A 23,244-nucleotide genomic window follows, 5' to 3' on the forward strand; every position below is an offset into this window, starting at 1 on the left:
CCCTGCTTGGGCCCGGGTGTGAATCTTGTCCCCTTGTCCTGCGCTCAGTCACTTTCACGGGCGGGGCCACCCTTGGGCACTGCCACGGCAGCGTCCCCATGGCCAGCGGCGGAGAGACTCCCCCAGCGACAAGATAGGAGCACATGATCTTAAACTGCACCAGGGAGGTTTAGGTTGGACATTAGGAAGAATTTCCTCATAGAAAGGGGGATTATACACCAGAAGGGAGTGTCCAGGGAGATGGGGGAGTCACCGTCCCGGGAGGTGTTTCTTCAGGAAAGCAACTCTGTGCCATGGTTCAGTTGCCGTGACGGTGTCCGGCCATAGGCTGCACTCCATGATCCCTGAGCTCCTTTCCTACCGCAAGGGCGCCGTGGCGGTGCGGGAGCGGCGCGCTGCGGCCCGCGCGGCGGCGGCCGGGAGCGGGCGGGCGCTGTGACGTGGCGCCCCGGGGTTGCCATGATGCCGTGAGGGGCCGCCATCGCCGCGGCTATGGCGCCGCCCGCGCCGCCCCCCTCACGCGTCTTCGCCGAGCTCGACCCGGCCCCGGCCCCGGTCCCGGAGGGACGCGGCGGGCCCGCGGCGCTGCCCGGGCGGGAGGTGCATGTGAGCGGCTGCGCGGAGCTGAGCGCGCTCCCGGATCGGGCGCGGGTGTCGCTGCGGCTCGGCAGCCGCAAGGAGGCGGCCGCGGAGGCGCGGAGCAGCGTGTCCCGCCGCCTGCAGTACATCGCCCACAGCGCCCGCCAGCGCGGCGTCCCGGTGAGCGCCGCCCGGGGCCCGCCGAGGCGTCGGGACCTGCCCCGGGAAGGCGAGGGGGCAGCGGGCGGGGCAGTTCCCGGTCCCGGTCCCGGTCCCGGTCCCCTCGGCAGCCGGCGGGGTGCGGGGCCGTCCCGCCGGAGCGGCCCTGAGGAAGGGCGCCCGGGAGGGCCTTGGTGCCGGCGGGAGGCAGGGGAGTCACGGGCTCGGAGCTCTCGGTGCTGAGCCGCGGGGGCTCTGCCGGCACAGCCTGCCTGCCTTTGGAAGGCTGCAGCCATGCCAGCCCCAGCGGAAAAGGGGGAATGTCGCTGCTCGGGATTTCCAACAGGTTGCTTGTTTAGCATGTGAGAGCCGTCCTGCTTCGACTCCCAAGGCGGTGGAATCGCCGTCCCTGGAGGCGTTAAGGAAAGGCTGGACGTGGCTGTCAGTGCCATGGTCTAGTGGATATATATGCACTCCATGGTTCCAGAGGTCTTTTCCAGCCTAATTCTGTGATTTGTTCGTGTAACACAGCATTCGCCCGTGCAGGCGGATGAAACTGGTAAAGTTGTAAAGAGCAGCGTAACTTGTACCTGTGTCAGAGTAACTATGTTATTACCAGAGCTTAACAGCAAATACATACACAGCTCTTTCCTCTCTCGCTTTCTTGTTCTACTTAAGCAGAGGGGTTTTGAAAAACGTGGGATATGATCAAGATAGCTGAAGTGACTGAAGCCCCATGTAGACCCAAAGTGTTCCTTTACCATAGTGAGTTTTTTAGCCTCTGGAAGTAATTTCACAGCATTGAAAAGGTATAGTGTTGCCTTTAAAGCTTTGTACAAACAGTAAATGCTCCAAAGGGGTGGTATTTTTCTAACAGTTGTGCTGATGATGTTTTTGGATTTCACAAAAACGCTGATCTTTTATGGAATGAGCAGTTGTTTTGGCAAGTTACTTCTTGTTGAAGTTCCCTAAGACGTTTGTGCCTTTTGAGTGTATTCAGAGACAAGCTGGGGGAAAAGGGAGATGATAGTTTGTTATGAACACTATTCAGTGGAGTAAAAAGAATTGCAGAAGGGTTTCCTGATATTGCATGATGTTACAGTGCAAGTCAGAGTTAGTAAATCCAGAGTAAGAGAGTAAGTTACTCAGCCTCAACTGATGTACCCACAGTGAAATGCATGCCCAAATTTTTGATGCTGCCTGCTTTTGAAGATAAGTACTGGCACCGACTTTTAATTTCCCAAACAACTTAGGATTACCTGTTGTTTTTGTTTCTTTTTTAACTGTTACGTGATTGCTGAAGTATCTGTCCAAATCATTCAGGAATAAAGAAGGCAATAAAGAAGACCACTTAGCCCCTGAAAAAGCTCATATTGCAGCTCTGGGACTAGATGGCAAGGGGACATGGAGGCTGCTTTAGACTGGGTATTGATCATGGCTGGGTGCCTGTCTGTCACAGGCAGCATTTGTCATGGGTTCCATTGCCATCAGGATAACACATTCAGCCAAAACTGGTGCATCTTTATAAGGGATTACAGGTTAAATGCCTTCACTATTGAGTGAGTTAACAGGAGTTGGAAGTGGTGGATTTTAAGAGGAATAGAAGAAGACAAAGCAATTCAGTATGCATTCGTTCTTATTAGTAGAGAAAATGTTACACTTTGTGCCCACCACCATGGTGAGCTATCAGATAATGGGGCATTTTTGTCCTGACTGTAATTAAATAATTCTTCAGAGCGTGGCTAGGTTAGGAAAGATACTTGCAGATATTTACCCTACAGTGAATCTAAACAACTGACTTCCAGCTTTGAGTGGAGACTGATTGCATTGGGATAGCATGGATCATCCAGTATGTGGTGGCTGGCACACAACAGGAGTAGGCAGGGTGTTCAGTAGGTGAGTGTGCTTCAAAGGGGCTGTGTGCACACTCCTGGCTAGAAAAAGGGATTGCAAACTGAAGTACGACATGGACAAACAAATGGTGTTATTTGGGTTTATAAAAGTCAGGTTCAGAAATGTAATCTGAGCATGGTGGAGAGTGGGCTGTCTTTACAATGTGAGAGCATTCAGTGTCTTATTATAGTTACAATAATTTCACAGTTATCTTTTTTCTGTTTCAGAGATGCTGTGTGTTGGAGAATGGAAATGTTTTTTCCATTTAGTTGAGAGACTGTGAAATGCTGCTTGAGTTGTGGGTTTCTCAGTGTTAGCAAAGTGTTAGCTCTAGGGAACTCTGAGAAAAACAACATGAAGTTATTTTTTTTTCAGAGTAGTTCCCCACGGTATAATTTTTAGTGCTTTGTTTCATCCAGTTTTAAATCACTCTACTGCTGGAGCTTTTATTTGCCTTGCAGCCTTTCCACTAACAACTCTCACTGCTGGCAATTTGTTCCTAACTGCGTTTGCTAACTTCACTTGCAGCTAATACCATTCTAGACAACTGTAAAATTAATCTCTCTTCACGATCTCCATATGGTTCTAGTTGTTGCAAGCTTATCTAAGGCCTCTTTAGAAATCATCTAACTAGGCTATATATTTATTTTTAATTAATTCACAGAACAATTTCTTTAACCCTTGTTGTGGCTATAGTAGGAAGTCTGTGAGATCAGAAGTGCATAAACCTTTGCAGCAGCAGGAGCTTGCATTAGCAGCTTGTCAGGATGCCTGGGGGCAGCACCTGATTTCCATATACATTTACCCAGGATTTTAATCAGAAATAGATGCACATAGTGGCATTTATTTATAGAGTGCTGTAAGTATATGCAGTACTTCAGAGCACAGAATGTGGTTTACCCATTGATTTTGCTTTCCCTGCAGCCTTCAAAGCAATCTCCCTTAATCAGCCCAGCTGCTCAAAAGTAACATTTTCTTCTCTTTCTCTGGAAGCAAACAGATTTTGTATTTGCCATCTATGATTTATTTGGGGAGAGGTGTGGAGATGACACTTGTTTTCTTTAATGGCTATATCTAACAATTGGCATTGGCACCTTGTTTAAAATAACTGTGATAATATTTGTTGTACCTGTCAGAGTGTTATTGAACGAAACAAACCATCTAGCAAACTATATCTGGTAGGCTCTGGGTTAGAGATTGCCTGAACTGGGATACCTCCCTTGGATTTATGTGCAGTATTTTCCATATTTCAACACCTATTCAGGAGTCACAGTTATGGATGCACATCCATACAGTCAGATAAAAAAGGTTTTAAAGTTTGCTCACTCAGCTGCTCACTCAGAAAATCTTCCAATGTCATTATATCCCTGAATGAAAGTAAAAAACCTGTATGTCATCACCTTTTTTTTTATATTACCACATATTTAAAGAAATATGTCCAGAGTACCCTGCATTTGCTGAGTACAAATCTACTGTTTGTCTTTCTTGTAGCAACTGTTACATATACTTCCATTATTTCTTCATTAAGCAGCAGAAACTTTTTCACCGTAGTTTTTTGGGTTATCATTGTCATCTCATGCCAAACAGACCAGGCAGAGTGAGGGGGATGAGAGGCTGGAGTACAGCTACCCCATCCCAGAAGGTGCTCACCATCCTTAACTATCTGCAGACACTGTGGGTGACTGTCAGGAGACAGGAGCATACATCAGGGTTCTCATTAACTATTTCCATATTGGCAAGAACAAAAATGCCGTGATCAGGTGGAACTCTTTTGGTTGTTCAAATATTTTTATTTTAATAATGCAAAGTTATACTGGATAGATCAGTTTAAATGTGCAACTAGATTTTAAGAGACATTTTCAAGTGTCTCCAGATATTTTTTATTTACACTTACACATACCAGCATACATTACCCAACAGGTGTTAGCATACATTCCAAACTATAAACGCTTTCCCTTGCTCGGGCTTGGCTTGTGTGTTGTAGAAAAGTCTCATAGTTTTGTTAAGTCATTAGCCAGGAGCAGAACACATAGTGGACGCAGATGGACTGTTCTCTTAGTGTGTTGTTATCTATTTGTCTCCTTGAAGTGTGCTTTTGCTAGCTTACCCGTTTATTTTTTTCCCTGTTCTCTTCTGAGGAAAAGAGCAGTCATTCCTGTAAACAGCCAGTGTCATGAGGGTGAGCACAATGATCCTGTGATGAAGACATTGTTCAGAAGTAGCAGATAGGAGGAAGGGCTAAATAAGGTTATGTTCAATTGAAAAGAGTGAAAATATAAAGAAAAGCATATTTCTAGACTTGGTATGTTAGATGGGATCTTGACTATCTTTTTCATCTTTGTTTATTTTAGATTGCCTGCAGCAGTGATGTGATGCCACATAAAAAATAGATTTTATAAGCAGAATTCAAGTGTGGTTCTGTTCAGAGTTGTCCAATGGCTTCTGGGGTGATTGAGATACCAATATTGTTATATTTCTTTAATTTTTGTCTCTGATTCTTGGCCTATGGATTTAGGAAATGGAGGAAGTTATTCCAGATGTCCAGAACACCTGAAGTGCAGTTTTCCCTAAGTCACAATAAAAAGTATTTCTTCTGTGGCTGTAGCAATGAAACGGGTATTTCCTCAGCCAAAATATGAATAGTAGACATAAACAGTAGGGAAGAAAAATGTTTGCTTTTGAAGTAGTCTCAGTCTTGATTCCAATTTAGGATTCTGTTGTCTCCTACCTGTCTTTTCCATATCTTTGTGTGAGCACAGTCACAAACAGAAGCCAAGTATCTAACAGAAAGTGTATCACAGAAGGCCACCTTGTTATGACTTCAGCAATTGTTTCATCCATTTATCTTCAGTGGCACGTACAGCTACTGTCAAGTTTGGTGGGATTAAAACTAGCTGTGAAGGAAATTTTGTAATACATGGTGAAAAATTATCTTTCACTCCTTAATATCGATGTTGCCATAGCACTTGGTGCCACAGGATGGCAGTGTCCTTAAATACACAGGAACCTTGGGAGGGCACAGCCGAATTCCAAGGCTTGGATCTGCTCAGCAGGAAAGCAAACCTGTTTCTAAAAAGGATTAAGGAGAGGGGAAAGGGGAAAACAAATGCATTTTTTTCTATTTTACAGTTGTGTTACAGCACAGTTATTTCTGTAAGATATGAGTTGTAGAAGTCTGTGTTTTCTGTGTGGTAATTTCTACAGGACATGTGAAACCTCTGGAGAAAAAGTCTTTCTTGGCAATTGTAATTGAATTATATCATAAATATTAATATTTGTCCCATTTTGTAAATTAAATGAGCTATTGGTGCTAGATTGTCTTGATCACTCTTTATCAAACCCCAGACAGCTACATAAAAGAAAAAATACGGCTTTTGTGGACTACTGGCCCATGCTAATCCTTGCTCTTACTAGAAGAGATTTTCTGAAAATATCTAAAAATAGGACTGTTGTTGAATTTGAGTACTACCAACCAATCATGACACAAATTTTGAAATTTCAATTTTTTTATAGACTGCTATGCAATGGTAATAAAACCATATAATATTTTAAAGGAAAATGCTTCTCATAGTTAATGTCATTTGCATAAACTTATGCACGCATGCATGCTACCTGATAAACTTGAAGACTTGAGCATCTGTAGGAAATACTCAGACACAAAACATCTTTTGAAATGTGTCAACATTGAAGGCAAATATTTCCTATGCAAATAAATTTAGTAAATAAAACTTCTTTAGTAGCTGGAAGGCTGGGTATCTGCTTTACTACAGTTCATGGGTGTTTCATGCAAAGCTGCAGTTAAACTGTAGGCTGTGCTTTTTTTACTATGTTAGAGTAATTTCACAATAAATTGTTCCTTCAAAAGTGTGTACTGCGGAGCAAACTGGGTGAAAGATATGTGACTGTTAGAAAGTAGCAAGTTGGTCAAACATTCACATGTAACTGCAGTTATTCTGTATCTTCCTGAGTTCAGTATCTTATTTACATGTCCTACAAGATTTGCTGGTGCTCTGTGCAGCCATTATGTTGACAGTGTAGCTGCTGTTGATGCTGAGGTATCCCTGGTGCAACAGCCTTTTTCAAGGGTTGCCATTATGCCAGAATAATGGCTGTTAAGTCTTTGTTCATATGACCTTGCTACAAGCTGCTAAAATACCTTAAAATAGGGGCCTAAAAAGCACTTCACATACTAACTTTCTAAAAGCAATTAAAGCTTCTATATTTCTTGTACCAGGTGAATTTACAGTTGCACTAATACACACAGCTTCCACTTAGCAGCCACTTTTATGACCTAATTGTTCTCTTCAAGGGAATAGCAGCAAAATCACATTATAGAGCTATTGTATAATTCCTTAGAATAATGCAAGAAGTCTTTAATATCCAGCTAATTTTTAACTGAAGATATTTTGCATGGAAAATTCAAAATTTCTGTCGCAAAGTTATAAGTAATGTGCCAAAACAGTTCAACTTTTTTAGGACACCATGTACGTAGTGCAGATGATTAATTTCTGTCTTTTAAGATTATATTCTTCTACTTTGTTTTAGGAAGAAAATATTACTGTAACAGAAGATTTTAGTAAAGTAGAAAATACTTACCAAATGGAAGCAGAGGTATGTATTCAGCTTGATCAAAAATAAAATAAAATAAAGAATAAGAAGTGTGTCAAGGACCTACGAAAATTTGCAGATTATCTTTTCTCGGACCAAGGAGCATAATGGCAGCATAGTCCAAAAAAGCTGTTTAAAAAATGAAGCTTATAGCAGAGTTCAGCTGCAGTCTTCTGTTGTGTGCAGGGCTTGTTTTATTCTCAGATGAACTTTTTGTGTGCTTTTTGAATATTACCTGATGCTACAGACTGGCATATTTGGTTCTGGGGTGATGTGAGCAAACTAATGATTCTGAACTCTCCTTCACCCATAGTCCTTCCTGCCCTCTTCTTCTTGCAATGAGTTGGTGAGTTCAGAAAGCTGCCCCAGTTAATAACCTTTTTTTCCCCCAGCTCAGCTTTCTTTTTTTCATTATTGTAGCTCCTCGAACTGGAAGCAAATGCAAGATCTGCTTAGGCCACCTGGATTTTGGTCTGTTCTATACAACTCTGCCATCAGCTTGCTCTACGTAAAGTAAAGCTAATTGTTTCCTGGGTAATTGGCTCAGAATTTTGTAGGTAAAAAGTGCACTGTGAAATGCAGATATTATGGGAATAATCCCATTTACTTCAGTATCTGCTAAGGGAAGTATATATTTGCACATTCATGCAATAGTAGGAAATAAATGCTGTACTTGAAACATTCACTGAGGGAAATTATGTGTGTTCAGCTAATGTATTTTTTTAGACCATAAAACTTCAATCACTACCCAGCAAGTTTGGAGATTCTTACAAAGTAAACCTGGAAGCCTGCAATAAAATGATAGCTGTTTTATAGATCTGTGGTTTACAGTCCTCTTAAACAGGTTCAGCCTCCTTAGTTTGCTTGCTTTAAGGCATATTCTCATCTTAATAACACCAATAAATACAGAAATGATTGAGAATTTGGAGAACAAAATTTGTATTTTAAAATGAGTCTTAAAATACTTAAGTGGTGTGTATCAGTGTCATGTTCAGAATGACTTCAGCTTCCTCATGGAGAACCTACTACCTTGAGAGCTTAAATCACCATGTTTTTTGGATGACCTGTACTTAAAAATTAAAAAAAAATCTATTATTAATTATTACATGAAATGTTATTTAAGCTACAGACAAGCTTAGGCTTGCAACTTCAATCTTAAGAAGGAGCTTTAACCAATTATCTGTCTTCTGCTAATAGTTTTTATACAACAAGGGTTAAATGTGGAAAGCTAATTGCTTGGATTTAGTGTTGATTTGTAAGCAGCTTGGTCCAGCTGTAATTGCTGTTGCAAAGTTGTGTGGTTGCCTGGGACCCCAGGGTTGAGACTGGAAGAATCCAGCCACAGTGCTGCTGTTTTGGCTGCCCTGCACTCTGAGGTAGCAGTGTGGCCACTCTTAATGCAGAGATTAGTCTCTCCTTGCTTCTCCCTTTATGTATATCCTTGTTTCATTAGTGCAGCTTCATAAACCAATGAAGTTCCATTGACCAACATGTTTGCCTACTTTAACAATACAAATGAATTTAAAACTCACTTCCACTCACATCTCTGTTAAAGAGTTTGCCATTACATCTGTTGTTATATGTAAAGTCTTGGAAATCCTGTGTTACTTCATTCTGTAAACTCTTTTCCATTTGTCTCATGTAAAGAATTTTTATAAGACTGGAAAATTCCTGGGCAAATAGCTATTTAAAAGTATAATGAAGAATTCAATATATTCTTTCAACTGTAAGGAGATAATTTTAATTCATGTTATAACAAAGGAAAATATGCAGAAGAATGAAGTTGTGTATAAGATCACAAAGCTCTATAATATCTTTATCATAATAGTTCATTTATTGCATGGCATTCTCGTGGGAAGAAGATTATGTTGGTTTTGTGCATTTCTTAATAGACTTGCCTCCTTATAAACCATAACTTCTTGTCTTTTACAGCCTTATCCAAACATTGGGATGTCTTTAATAGTTTTGCATAGCCTCATGTTACTTTTTCACACTTTTTAACCTTAATAACCGATGAAGTTAAAACATTTCTTTGCATTTTAATGTTTGAGTATTCTCTGTAAGTGGAATTTATTAGATGTAGCTTTAAATGAAAACTGTGAATTTTTTAGGAGGGGAAACAGCAAAATCAGCTATTGCTCCATTGTTTTCTGCCCATGAGGATACCTGATCAAGTGCTTCTTTTTAAACACTAAAGTTCCTGAGTGCCCAGAAGTGCCTCAGTCTGAGCAATTTATCTCTTGCTAAAGACCCATAGTTCTTTTGTTTCGTCATCCTTTGTTTCATCCCCTAGAAGGAGCAAATCTTGTAAATGCTGATGGCAATCAGGAAAACACTATGACTATCCTCATAGTGAGGCTTTCCCCAAAATACAGCCATGACAGTTTTCTGGCAGAGCATCACAGGGGAATATATCTATTGCAAGAACTCCCACTGAAGAAAAATCTGTAAGTGTAGCCTCATCTTCAGTCTCTGTTAATTTGACACTGCACCTTTCAGAGCCACTGAGCCAGTGCAAGGATCTAAGCCAGGATAAGGCTCAGGTACTACACCAAAAGGCTGTCAAGGGTAACAACATGGGAGCATTAATTACTTTGTGATAATTGTCAATAACTACTTCCTACCTTATTCTGTATATGAAATAGCTCCCTCCTCACTCACTGAGAGACTCAGTTTCCTTGAATTATCTCATTTTTCACAAGATAAATCTCTGGTATGCACACAGGAAGCTGCTGCAGTGCAGTTGACATGCTGTAACTTGGATTTCTGTATCATATCCCTTCACTGGGGTAGACTGATGCATAGACTGATGCATAGAACTGCAGCAGCCATGGAGGCAACTGTATGTCACAGGTGCTGGCAGTAGAATTTTCCTTATTGCAGGTTTTTTTTTTCCACTCCTATGGAAGCTGTATTTGTACTAGTATGCAAAAAGAAGCAAGTCAGGGATAAGAACGAAGGTGAACCTGACTCATGGTGAGAGTGTTGTACTGGAAGTGAAGATGAGGTTTTAGTTTTTCTAAAAAAAGAGTTAGAGTACCAGGATTTATTTCTGATTCCAGAATGCTATATCAGCTCAGTGTCATTGCTTCAGTCTTGGCAGCTGTGCTTTCCCACAGAGAAAAGCTGGCTCCTGCCTGGAAAGTTGCTGCCTGGCTGGATTTTCCAGCAGGAAAACTGTTGGGCTCTGGATTCCAGGCTGATAGCGATTCCTGCTTCATAACATTTGGGAAGGTCCTGAATTCCTAATGCATCTTCATTTAATGCTTCTTAAAGCCAGAGACAGCTAGGTGTTTAAATAGTTTTTAATCCAAGTCTGAAGAGCCCAGTTTGCTCTTGGCACTGCAATGAGTCTGTTCAGACAAGGAAGGATTTGGAGATCACTGCAAGCTGAGCTGGGCTGGGCTTAGCTTAATCTTATAGCTGAGGTTTCCTTATGCTTGGAATTCAAATGTAGTTTTCCTTTGTGCACAATATTTTCCACATCATTTTTCTTGAGCTTCTGCATAATTAACATCTAGCAATCTAAGAAGGGCCAAACCAGGATGTATCTAGTCATGTGCACCAAAGAGCACATTCATTCTTCAGATTGTCTGCATACCAAGAATACCATATTTCCTCAGAAAGGGATTTCTTAATCCTCAGTTTTAACCCATTTAATGAACTTCTTTCTCTTCCAAACCTCTAGGGCTATGTAGAAGTCTTATAAGCTCATGTTGGAGTTGTATACAGGACTAGTATGTTTAGTTAGCTTGTAGATGTCTGGCCTCATTTAAATAAAAGTGTTGAGTCATAGTGGAAAGTGAAAATATTACTCATGTGATGTCTGTTCCCTCACTCCCAGGTCTGCATCATATTCAGTGATTTTGGACAAATGCAGAATATTTGCAATCTACTCACTGAAAAGTTAGGAACCTCTGTTACCATCAATCCACCTCATTTCTACCATACACCAGAAGCCATAGACACCCTTCGGTAAGTTCTCTCACACGCCAAAAATCTTACAGCCTCAGTTACATGAATACATAATTCATGCTGTTTGCAATGAGAGTAAGTAGTTTCCTTCACACATATTAATATTTATGTTAGAGATTTAAGTATAACTTACAAATTAATGCTGTTCAGCCTAGCAGATAGAATTTGTTCTTGTCCCTGTGCAAAAGCGGAATGTAATAAAAATTATTTTTCCACTCATTTCCACCAGAGTATAATCTGCTGTGAATCTTAGGTCAACAGAATTTGGCTTTGATTACATCATCATGTGTAGATTTCACTTGTATTTATTCAGGAGGGTGCAAGTGTGTTACCAGATGTTGATAATTTTAAGTACCCTTGCCAATTCCCATTACTGTTAGCTGCTGCCATGGTCTGGAAAGAACCAGGTGTGGCGCTGACTATTCACTGTCCAGACTTTTCCCACTAAGTGGGAGGGGCAGAAGGGGTTTTCCCTCTTTTAAGAAAAGATCTGCCTGGTCCAAGAAGCAAGCTTAATTAGCTGCTGTTAAAGGTTCCAGATGCCAGAAGTGGATGTCAGAGGTATCTACAGGAGATCAGGAAGTATGGCCAGTGAGGTTAAGCAGGTGCTAGTATACCTTGCCACTGAGCCACTGAAATGCCTAGAGCAAGGGTTGAGCTCTTGCTCTGCACAACTCAGCGTGGATGCCTGCAGCATACAGGTGCTAGAAATGCTTGATCTCATCAGAATTAGTGAGGATGCTGACATTTCCTCCACACACTCTCCCCTCAATACCCAAGCTGTGGCCCAGAAGCTGGGCGAAGGTGATGTGCCTTAGCACCTCTGCAGTTACAAAACCCACGAAGTTAAAAAACCAGCTTGGCAGGAGCACGGGTACAGCAGTTGGACCTGTTTGTTATTGTGCTGCTGCTTCTGCCTCCCAGCCGTCAGGTGTGTGTCACTGCCATCGGAAACACGCGCCGGAAAGCCCAGGAAGTGTGTCAACTGTTTGGCCAGGCCTTGGGAAAGCCTTTATTGATAAAAGAAGAAGAAACAAAAGAATGGGGAGGCTACATAGACAGTCACCTGGCACAGTCTGCTGATTCACTGACTCTGCAGGAAAGAATCCAGAATGCTACTGCTTATGCTTCTTGTAGAGTGTTTGCTGTGTTTGAGATAAAGGGAAAAGAAAACAGGAGAAGCAAGTTGCTCTAGAAACCTTCAAATCCTACATATTTTCTTAATAAAATTTTTATGCTTTCTTGTGCTTTTTGACGGTTTTTTTACTTCATTCTTATGTTAAGTCTATCCCCTAAAATTAAGATTACAGTTAATTCTGAAAGTACAGTTCACAACTGCTTATTTTGGTTCCCTGGCCCCTGTAAAACAGCAAGATAGTTGATGTGCCAAACATTTGACACTTCTGGCTGAAACTGCACTACATTTACACCTTTTCTCCAAAAACTGGAAGGAAATTAATCCCCATTGCTGAGTCACGGCAAACTGAACACGCAGTGTGTTCGCTTCTGACAAAATTGAGTGTTCAACATAGAACATAGGAATGTTTTATTTCATCATTGGAAAAAAATATACATTTTTTCCTGGTGTGCATTTGCTCAGGTTTAAAAAGGACATCTGTTGTCTGGATGTACATTACATGTACAGACACTAAGTACTCAGTCGTGAGGGTAGAGTTTTTTCAACCATGGCTGCATAATGTATTTTGATCCATCATAACCACTGAAGTAGGTTTCCATATCAGGGTGATGAACCTGTGGAAAAAATATCTCAAGTTAAAGAAGTATCAGAATTGTCAATAAATGTAAACTGATACTTAAACGAATTATTGAAGTTACTATGCTGTTTGAAAACTCCTGATGAGTTTTTAATGTAGAGGTACTTTCAATGGCATTTTCTGTGTATCATAACCAAATTTCTGTCATCTGAATAGCAGCTCTCTCCAAGTACTTTATCAATGTTGAACAGATCTCATGAGATCTTACAAGCTGGATTTACACCAGCATCAGTGTTGAAAATCAGCACTGTTTCTTACTGATGTTGCTCCCACCCATGTCGCTACTAGAAGTATTTGGTATTTCTTTTAGCTCTATCAGCTGTCTAATCCAATGAGGCAACAAGAGCAGTACAGAAGCAGTGGGGGAAAGGGTGATGACAGACCCAGGTGATGGCCTTAAGTCCACCATGAAGATGCAAACCCACCAAGGACAATCCAAGCCTTGTCTTGCAGGAGGCCCACAGCGAGCAGTTCAGAACGATCAGCTGGGAAAGGGTCATGACAAGTCTAAGCATTTTCTCATCTCTCAGTGCTTCAAGAAATTACTGTGCCTATGAGGCTGTGCAAAAGGCTGAGTTAGGGCAATCCACAGACTTTTTGAACTTGAAGCATGACTCACCATCAGTTATCATCTTGACTACTTTGAAATACCTAATTTTGTGAGCTTGTTACCAACAGTTTCTCTAATAATCTCAGTCAGAATTAACCTGCCACGCAGGTGAATAAAGGAATTTAATACCTTAAAAGCTAATTCCACAAGGTAAATATTTAAGATGAATTATCTGTTTGTCCCCATGGAATATAAAAGAAACTGAAGGTAGCCAGTTAACTGGCATAGTTAAAGGTGCATTTTTTAGACAGTATGGGCAGAATCAGAATCCAGTTTTAAATATTTATGATACTCATTTCAAACAGCATCGTTTTCTGCTCCTAAATTCAGCCATGTTGGCATATTCTGTATTACAATTGGTGGCTAAAACAAAATGGACTGAACTAAGGCTTCTCCCAAATAAAAGAGGTGATTGTGTCACACTGTGGTTGAGAGGAATCCTCTATATGCAGCAACACAGTTTTGAGAGCATGGAGAGTCTTCAGACCAGACTGACACAGTTCTTTTGAGAGGTTTTCCCAAAAGGCAGAGGATACCAATTTGAATCTGCTCCATTTGATTAGACCCAGCGTCGCCTGTTAGATGAAGGGTTCACCTACTTGGTGTTATTTTAAATACAGACCCTGCCACTATCCACAAAGAAAGCATCCTCAACAGCATAGGGGTCCCTTGCAAAAAGCCACCTGTATGGTAGCATGCATGCCTGAAGGCTGTTTTCTGGATCAGAGTCTCAGACTAGTTTAAAAATCAGATGTGCCTTGCATAAGCTGGGAATCAAAAGCTACTTCAATCCTGTGCACAAAACACAATTTTTGTCTCCCAAAGAGTTTTGCAGTTAAGAAAGGAGACATTCTTCAGTCTGGGTAGCAGCTGAGCAGGAGCTGTTTGAAATGCAGATTTTTCAGAGTAGAATTGAGAAATCAACATACTTCACTAGCTCCCCAGAAATCACTAAACAAAAGTCTGTGTCTGCAACAGCCTATATACATAATGGAAATCAAATTGCTCAAAAACTTACAAACCTCAGCAGTTGGATACTTTAAAGTGGATAGTACCTGAGTTTGGTCATTTTCAGCTCCCAAAAACCCATGCTTGAAAGTACAGCAGTAATTTATCTGCTTTCTCTATTAGTTTTCACTAACTTTGCATTTGAGCTAGTATCTATTAAGCCAAAGGTCAGCCAACTTTTAAACACTGGATAACAATCAAGTTGCAACTGAATAAAAATTAATGCTACCTCTAATCCTATAATAACTGTTATCTCTTCCTCAGGAACATAAGCTGTAGATTTTCCAAATCCATTTGCTTTGTTAATTAGAATTCGATAATGAGGAGTATCTTTTAGATCCTGTAAAAATAGAAAGAAAATAAATAGCCTCAAAGAGATAGGATGACTAAAGATTACATATAATCAGTTAACTTTCAGTGGGCTTACAGAACCTAAACCCACTCAAGATACATGTACATATATATGTATGTATATACATGTGTGTATATGTGTGTGTATCTATACAGTCAGTTATTTTTTATGATTTTACCAATGTCAGAATTAAGTATAAAGCAATCAGAACTGCAACACACAAAGTTCTTGGCATATCTGAAATGTTTTTTAAGAGTTAATTTAACCTTTTTTTCCACAAAAAAACACAACTTGCAAGAAACGAGGCTTACAATATCCTTGCTTTTTGTACATAGGCCCCATGGCCATCTGCTACCACCCTTCTTCCTTCAAAAGTGACAACTGAACTCCAGAGAGGAAGAGACAAGTTCAGAACATAACCATGGTCCTGATCCTGGAGAGAGCTAGGGCAACTTCTATATGTGTTTATATGAATCTTCCAACAAAGAAGTGCCTATGAAAATAAATCCTGGGTCAGGGAATATGGGCCATTATGTTCTCTGCTATCCATAATATTCCTGCCCAAAGTAATCCACAATCTAAAAAAAAAAAAAAAAAAAAAAAGTGAGGGATGAATACAGATGGAGTTTGTGAAGCAATCAGTATCATTAAGGAACAGGCAGTGGCTTCTGCTCAGTGATTTCATAAAGATCTGGAAGTCAGAGGAAGGCAAGGAAAGGCTGGACTGAAAACCTGGCTGATGGTTTGAGGCATTTGCAAGGACCAAGCTTAGTAAACTGCTGCCTAAAGGTCAGAAGGCATTTTGCAAGGGGCTTATGATATACAAAGGTAAGTAAAACCACAGAAGCAACAAAAGACACTTAAACCCCTTGTCATTGCTCTTAAATTAAAAAAATAAAGATGAACACAAGGCTGCTGGGACAGCAGAATAATGTAAGGTACATAAAAAGAATCAGTGTCTGCTGTGAAATTCTTGAGGGTTCAGCTGGTGATAGCACTACTGAGAGGAGAAAAGAAAGCAAGGATGCAGGTGTTTTAGAAGCCAAAGATGAGTGACAGTTGAATAAAATTGCACCAGGGAAGGAACCAAATGCACAAAAAAATGGAACTGAATGTCAGTACCCAGCTGAACATGAATTTTCTGCTATAAGTGAAGATTTTCATGTTTTCCTCATTTTCAGTCCCCTGACTTAATGATCAGTGTTAACTTCCTGCCACTTATGCAGCATGTCAGTGGCATGCAGAGTATACAGCATTGTATTACCAGATTAGCACTGTCAACAAAGATTTAGCATTTGATTTTCAAGTTCAAGGACTTAAGCAAGAAATTCAGAGGCTTTAAGAATTCTAACAAAAATGTGTTTTAAAATAGATTCACACTGCAATTAACCAGATCCTTGAAACATCACTTTCTCACTGAAAGTGATTAAATACAGACGATTACTTGCATTTCTCAGGTGCAGTGAAGATGCCACCAATTACAGATAACCAGATAAAGGACTTAACAACTTCTCAACTTTAGACACACAGCAGGAGAAATCCCTTTAGACATCATAAGTTGACACTGCTACTTTAAATGCAATGCTGTGTATAAAAAATGACTAGTTTTAATTTGAGATATGTCCACTACAGCCCTGACCAGTGAAGGTTAGCCACTCAGTGGTGTAAAAGCCAAGCTGTACTGGGACCACAGTGCAGAAGCAGCAAAGGTACCACTCAGCTGCACAAGTGATACAGAATTCTGGAGTATTTCCCACTAGGATAGCAGGAAGTTGGTCTGTAACAGTGTTTCTGAGGATATTTGAACCTGAGTTATTCTGTGTATATTTTAATTAAGCAAGAGTTTATACATTCAAACCTGTTTCACTGGAAAATATCTGAGTTGCAGTTGTTCTTCTGGAGTGTTAGCTTTCACATCCCATCCAACAATGACTCCTGAGTAGCCAAATCTTCTGTGAATTATTACCTGGCCCACACGGAACTTAATGTATTCAGGCTTTGGACTGTGAACATGAGTTGATTCTAATTTAACAAAGAAAGAGACTTAGCAAGGATAAAAGTTTGATCAGTTATATTAAACATTTTAACAGAAATTATTCTGACTTCTACTTGAAGAGAACTGACAACAGGGGAAGTAAAGAAAGGTGCTTTGTTTTTCCCCCAGAATATTAATTACTATATTTTACAGTGGAACATCCACTAAGAAAGACACTTTTTTATTTGTATACATTTGATATTACCTAGGGATCTTAACAGTTTTAGAAAGCATTAACACAGGCATGCATTGACAATTACTTAAGCCTTACATACAGTATTTTTCAGTGCTTACACATGGTAACTTATTGTGACATTATTTTTTTGCCAGTTTAGATCACAGAATTCTTCTATTCAGTCTGATTAGGGACTTCTTTCAGGAACAAAGTGGTCAACTATTTCTTTTTCCTTTTATGAAATTGATCTAAATCAGTTCATTTGAATCAAGTGAAAGCTGTACCACTGTTTTGCAGGTCAATGCAAAATACATACACTGGTATATTCAGTAAAATGCATACAAATAGTTACAGCATTTTAATATTATCATAGAACACAGGGAAGAGGCCTTTGGATTTATATCTCTTATGTTGTTTACTGAATATTGTCAGTCATGTTTAGAGAGATGAAAAGAGGAAAACAGGCTGCCATTTGCAAATTAACTATATAAATCCACTATAGAGGCCTTACTTGAGGCTTTACTCATGAGTAAAATACAAAAGGATTGCAAAAACTTCAATACCTGCAAAATAAGAATGGGGTTTTGCTTCATTTTCACCACTTTTAGTTTTGCTTTCTCCGTAGTACCAATTCCTAAAACGTGAAAATAATAACTCAACATATAAACAAGTTCTTTGGAAGCTGAGTTTTAGTAATAATCAGAAGGTTATTTATTCTAAGTGGGATACTGCAAAGCCTTTGATACAAACTTGTCTACAATTTGAAGCCCATGTAAGTTTTACATTATAAAGACTTCTAAGGAATACACAAGAAAAAGGAATTTGTTCCAACAGGTAAAAGAGAATATTAATCTAATTTCCTTGAATACATTAATCTACAGTTGCATTTGTATTTTTATATCAGAGGAAACCCACTAATTTTGTACAGGTGAGCAAATTCTGCACTCTAACAGCATGATTCTTCAGTATCATTTGTAAGATCTTTAAAAATGGATTTATACTGGTATGGGCAAGGCGAGTCCCTTGTCCATACCAGTACAAACCAATTTTTACCATATGCCAGTCCCTGGCAATCAGTCCCTGCCTAAAGCTGCAGTAGGTTTAGGTTTTTCTTCTGCATTAGACTGAATTTCATCTGAATTTAAAGGGCAGGGAGTAGGGGACAGACATGTTTAGAAGGGGAAAGTGGCTAATGGAGTCTTTGGAGTATTTCTACTGTGCAAGAATTAAATCTCACAAATAAGCCCTTCAACAGACTGAAAGAAGTCCATGAACAGTCTTCTTAAAGTAAAATAGTGTATATGTATAAATAGATATAAGTTTACTTTTTCTAAATCAGTCATGGCCAATAGTCAAAATTTCACTTCTTCTTAGCCCACAGATTTTATGTCTGTGATTCCTAATTCAGATTTTTTTTGAACTACAGTATAGAGCACAAGATATCCATCCAATGTTTTAGCATCTTGTCCTACAAACATGTAGTTTCTTACAGTCATTAATGTGGCTAAGTGTTCTACTTTCAGAGTCAGATAAATTTCAAGGATAACATGTACAGGATCACTGCCATGAGCTATGTTTAGTTTCACAAGGAGTTCAGTTTTGATGTTTGTGTAGAAAATAAGCACAAAGTTTTCTTAAAACTGATAGAAAGTTCCAGATCAGTCTCAAGAAGCAAGTGAAAGATACTTCCTCTTTATCACTTATTTCTGCCACAACACTCCTTCCTGCTCAGAACAGACCATGTCTGAAATCTCTGAAGCACAGATGGTAACACCCTACCTTGTCTTTAAGAGCCACAGCTTTAAACGATCTGCCCATGCATCCAGACTCAAGTAAGATCTTGTTGAGATGCTCCAAGAGGCAATTATCCTTTAGGAATAAAAATGATCATCGTATTGTTTTTAAAACCTTCTCTGGTATTCTTATACAGATTTTTAATACTGAAACTTTGAAGTTCCACTTCTGTAGCAAAGAGGAAGAAAGAGTCAGTGACCATGAACAATTACTGCTCAAGATTAATACCAACACTGCAAATGAATATTCTTTCAATCATCATTTGTATCAGTAGACTGTATGTAAATTTTGGAAAATACCATTTTTCATTACAAGATTGCTTTCTTCCTGTACTCGACTATAGGAATTTTTAAATTACATTCAGATTCTGCAGCTTTAACTGTTATTTGAGAATAGTGAGCATGAGATATTTTTTAAATGGTGTACATAATCAAAAGACTATCAAAAAAAGCCTACAGATTTTTGCATAAATTTGAATAATAAGTGGTTGACTCATGCCATGAGTCCCAAAAATTATTTCACTGTATATTATTTCACTCTTTATACATAAGCCAAGTTTGCTTCTCTTTTCATCAGACCAATCTTTGCTCTTCCTGCTTCATGTATTGGAATTTCACAGATTAACCACACAGCCAGTGCACTGCACAGGCCACATTTACAACGGAGTCTCCCTTTGCATGGTTCATTTTCAAGATGCCAATGTTTGCCAATGGACACCACTATAAAAAATTTGGATCTGATGTAATAGTCTCCACCTTTTATTTGGAGATATATGTGTGGGATTCTGTTCTGTCAGCTTCTTAATTCATAGACCAAATGGCACTCCTTACGTGACTCTTACCATTGTCACTGCCTTAAGTAATTTACTGCGAGTGGATTTTGTTGCTTAAGTCTCTGTACTGAGTCATACTATGCAAGAAAATATTTTATAACAGTAAGTGTCAAAAGGTGATGGAAAATTAGAACTAATGTTAATCAAATGCTTAATTTTCATCTTTTGAAAGGAACATAACCCTTAGTAACCTATATTGGAATGTCCCAAAAAAGAATGGGATTAAGGCACTCATGCAGATAAATAAGATTTTTATGTGAAGAAAACAACAATTGCTATTTGAAGTTGAAAGGAGATGCTTAAGCAACAAAATACAGTCATATTAAGCCACAAAAATGCCTGAGGTATGATTTAAATGTTGGTTTTGTATAGGAACAGCCAATCCACCCACACTCCAGCTTTCCAGGCAGAGTATCATTGGGGATGAGAACATGAACTCTTACAAATAAATGCAGTAGGGAAAGTGAGCCTTACAACCTTTCTGTTCTTTGGATGCGCTCGGCAGAGTCCGTTCCGTACCACTGAGAGATGAAATACTGTGCAGGAAGAGCAAAGAGCAGCATGGAAATCTGCAGAGCTGCAGCTGCATTGATGTGAGGCATTCCAGCAGGAAGTTGTGTCAAAGACACTTCACTCCTCCCTACTCTGAAAAGAGGAAGAGAAAAATTTTTAAAATATTCAGAATATGTAGCTGTGAGCTTTGCTGGATGCTTAAAACTTTCCTTCAGGTTGCTTTTGCTGGTTCACAACATAATGTACAATCTGTACTCAGGCATTTCAGTTACAGCTGGAGTATAATTAATTTAGGCCACTTTAAGTGCATTAAATTTTATGGTACTTATAAAAGCTAATAGAAGACTAAAATAGACTGCCTCACAAGACAGAGCAAAAACCTGCTCTTAAGATTTAAACAGGCATCTTTTTTGTCTGTAAACAGAGAGAGAAAAAGAATAATCTGATTCAATGAATTAAACATGCCTGGCATACCAGATTGATAGCCTTAAAAATAATCTGTTTAGATTCAGTGATAATTGCACATCTGACAGAACTAAGGGGTTTTTCTTTCAGGTTGAAGGCACTTGTAGCATTGTACCAGGTTGATATAGTGCCACAGTCCCACCACTAGATCAGAAAAGGATTTGACATCACCTCTCATTCCCATAGGCACCTGAACCACCATACTAGGGCATATCCACAACTCCTTCCTTCTTTCCCAAACAACCAAAATATTCACCTTTACCTGAGGAGCACATTTACTGTCTTTACATCTGCGAGGCTTTTTCAAATCAGAACTAAAATGTGCTGAAATTTGAGACTTGTGTTTTTTACACGGGTGTTCTCAGAGTACCCAGGTGCAGCATTCCTCCACTCTCTGTTTTCCAGGAGCAGCTGTTGCAGCTCCTACTCTCTCCTGGAGAGTCTGCAGGCAGAAGCAATTCACTAGAGTTGTGTCCAAGTTGCTTCTAGATCCTGCTGTCCTAATTGTGTCATATGCAAAATAATTTGTGTTACTGTAATATACACAGCACATGTGTGCATGGGAAGGTAGATTTATGAAAACTGCCCAGCAAAAGTAGTCAAGATCACGAAACAATGCCAAAGGAGGCTCAAAGAATATTGTAAGGGATATGGAAACATCTCAGTGTGTGATGAAGCCTCACCACAAACTGAATTTTTGACTTCTTGAGCCACCAGTAGTTAAAAAAAAAATAAAAATAAAAAAAAAATAGACAATATCAGTAGTTGTAGAGTACTTGTTTAGCCTTATGTGTTTTGGAGGGAAGGAGAGTCACAGTCCTACCAAATAGCCATGAGCACCCTGCGAGACCAGAGTGCACAGGACTCGGGGATCGCTGCCGCGCTGCCCGCAGCACTTACAGAGCAGTGCGACTTCTGCCGCTGCACATCTCCTGTGTCTAAAATCGGCTTTGCGAGCAGCCGGCTCCCCCAGACAGAAAGGATGCGGCAGCATATAGCGAATTACCGAATCAAAACAATTTTGTGCGTATTCCGAAATACCCGAGCAGCCGCAAGAAGGGCGCTGTGCCTGCACCGCCCGAGCGGGGCCGAGCCGCAGCAGCTCCGAGCCGGCAGCGCCCGGGGGGAGCCGCGGTTCCCCCGCTCCGATCCCCCGCTGATGCCCCGCTCCCTGCCCGCTCCCTGCCTCCGCTGATGCCCCTCTCCCTGCCCGCTCCCTGCCCGCTCCCGCCCCCGCTGATGCCCCTCTCCCTGCCCGCTCCCTGCCCGCTCCCGCCCCCGCTGATGCCCCGCTCCCTGCCCGCTCCCTGCCCGCTCCGATCCCCCGCTGATGCCCCGCTCCCTGCCCGCTCCCTGCCCGCTCCGATCCCCCGCTGATGCCCCGCTCCCTGCCCGCTCCCGCCCCCGCTGATGCCCCGCTCCCTGCCCGCTCCGATCCCCCGCTGATGCCCCGCTCCCTGCCCGCTCCCGCCCCCGCTGATGCCCCGCTCCCTGCCCGCTCCCGCCCCCGCTGATGCCCCGCTCCCTGCCCGCTCCCGTCCCCGCTGATGCCCCGCTCCCTGCCCGCTCCTGCCCCCGCTGATGCCCCGCTCCCGGCGGCGCTGCCCCGCCCGGCCCGGCCCGGCTGCGGGCGGCAGGTGGAGCCGACGGGAGGGTTGTGCCCCCGCTGCCCAGCAGCGCCCGAAGGGAGCCCGGAGCGGCGAGCGCCGAGCCTGACCCGGGCCAGGCTCTCAGCCGCGTTGCAGGTTGTCCCCTGCTCTCGTCTTTCCCTCGCAACTAAAGCTCTCAAGAGACGAATGGGATCACGATTTCTTAATCTCAAAAAGCAACAAACACCCGCGCGGACTTTACACCCCCACAGTTTTAAAGAGACTAAAATTAAAAAATTAAAACTTCTATTTTATTTCTGCAGGTTAACCTAAAGAAAATAACATTCTCAACTTCCTTACCTAGGTATTTTTTTCTGTGAGTGCGGTTGGACAAGTGGCTTGAACCGGCTGTGGGTAGTCTGGCAGTAGTTCTCTCATGTGAAGTTTATGCAAAACGTGTCCTAACACAACCCTGCAGCCCAGCCTCATGTCGTGCCTCTCACCGCGCTGTTGGTGCTTCAGAGAGCAGCTGGTGCGGCCCCTGGGCCCGGCTTTGTCGCAGCTGAAGCAGGAGCGGCCGGGGTGGTTTCCACAGCGCAGGTGTCGGAGCCCAGCAGAAACTGCGGGGCTGCCCCTGCTGGGCTGCTGCAGGGGGCAAACCCGGCCACGAGCCTCATCTGTGTCACGGACTGTAAATTCAACAGCACCAAACTCGCTGATGGCACCCAAATCAATGGGAGCAATCAGAGGAGGCAGACGCACACTGCAAATAATCCAGAGAGATCAGAGCAATGGGAACGCTACAGACAAGAATTCATCAGTAGCAAACGTCGAGCCTTACCAAGAGAAAGGAAATGTTCTAGCCATCACTTCTGTCTGAGC

At 41.4% G+C, this 23,244-nt stretch overlaps 2 protein-coding genes across 4 annotated transcripts; one reads left to right on the plus strand and one right to left on the minus strand.

Moving 5' to 3' along the window:
* The first annotated feature begins 357 nt into the window (after nucleotides 1–357).
* Nucleotides 358–12,455, plus strand: IRAK1BP1 (interleukin 1 receptor associated kinase 1 binding protein 1). Of its 2 annotated transcripts, XM_079332602.1 has the most exons (4): nucleotides 365–759; nucleotides 7,177–7,242; nucleotides 11,084–11,214; nucleotides 12,139–12,455. In XM_079332602.1, the coding sequence occupies exons 1-4, from the start codon at nucleotides 493–495 to the stop codon at nucleotides 12,407–12,409; spliced, it is 735 nt and encodes a 244-aa protein (XP_079188728.1). In that variant the 5' UTR covers nucleotides 365–492; the 3' UTR covers nucleotides 12,410–12,455. The 2 variants fall into 2 exon arrangements, with proteins under 2 accessions (XP_079188729.1, XP_079188728.1); XM_079332603.1 differs by lacking the exon at nucleotides 7,177–7,242 and having other exon boundaries at nucleotides 358–759.
* Nucleotides 12,456–12,587: 132 nt separating this feature from the next.
* Nucleotides 12,588–22,908, minus strand: LOC306816133 (uncharacterized protein). 2 transcript variants are annotated; one of them, XM_079332617.1, is made up of 7 exons: nucleotides 22,723–22,908; nucleotides 20,273–20,438; nucleotides 18,949–19,038; nucleotides 17,733–17,803; nucleotides 16,818–16,981; nucleotides 14,837–14,947; nucleotides 12,588–12,966 (listed from the first exon to the last, which is right to left on the minus strand). In XM_079332617.1, exons 2-7 carry the CDS (start codon nucleotides 20,395–20,397, stop codon nucleotides 12,871–12,873), a joined length of 657 nt encoding a protein of 218 aa, XP_079188743.1. In that variant the 5' UTR covers nucleotides 20,398–20,438; nucleotides 22,723–22,908; the 3' UTR covers nucleotides 12,588–12,870. The 2 variants fall into 2 exon arrangements, with proteins under 2 accessions (XP_079188743.1, XP_079188744.1); XM_079332618.1 differs by having other exon boundaries at nucleotides 20,273–20,431; nucleotides 22,715–22,908.
* Between the last annotated feature and the right edge of the window lie 336 nt (nucleotides 22,909–23,244).

This window comes from Erithacus rubecula (genome assembly GCF_903797595.1).
Source record: "Erithacus rubecula genome assembly, chromosome: 2".
Lineage (NCBI taxonomy): Eukaryota > Metazoa > Chordata > Aves > Passeriformes > Muscicapidae > Erithacus > Erithacus rubecula.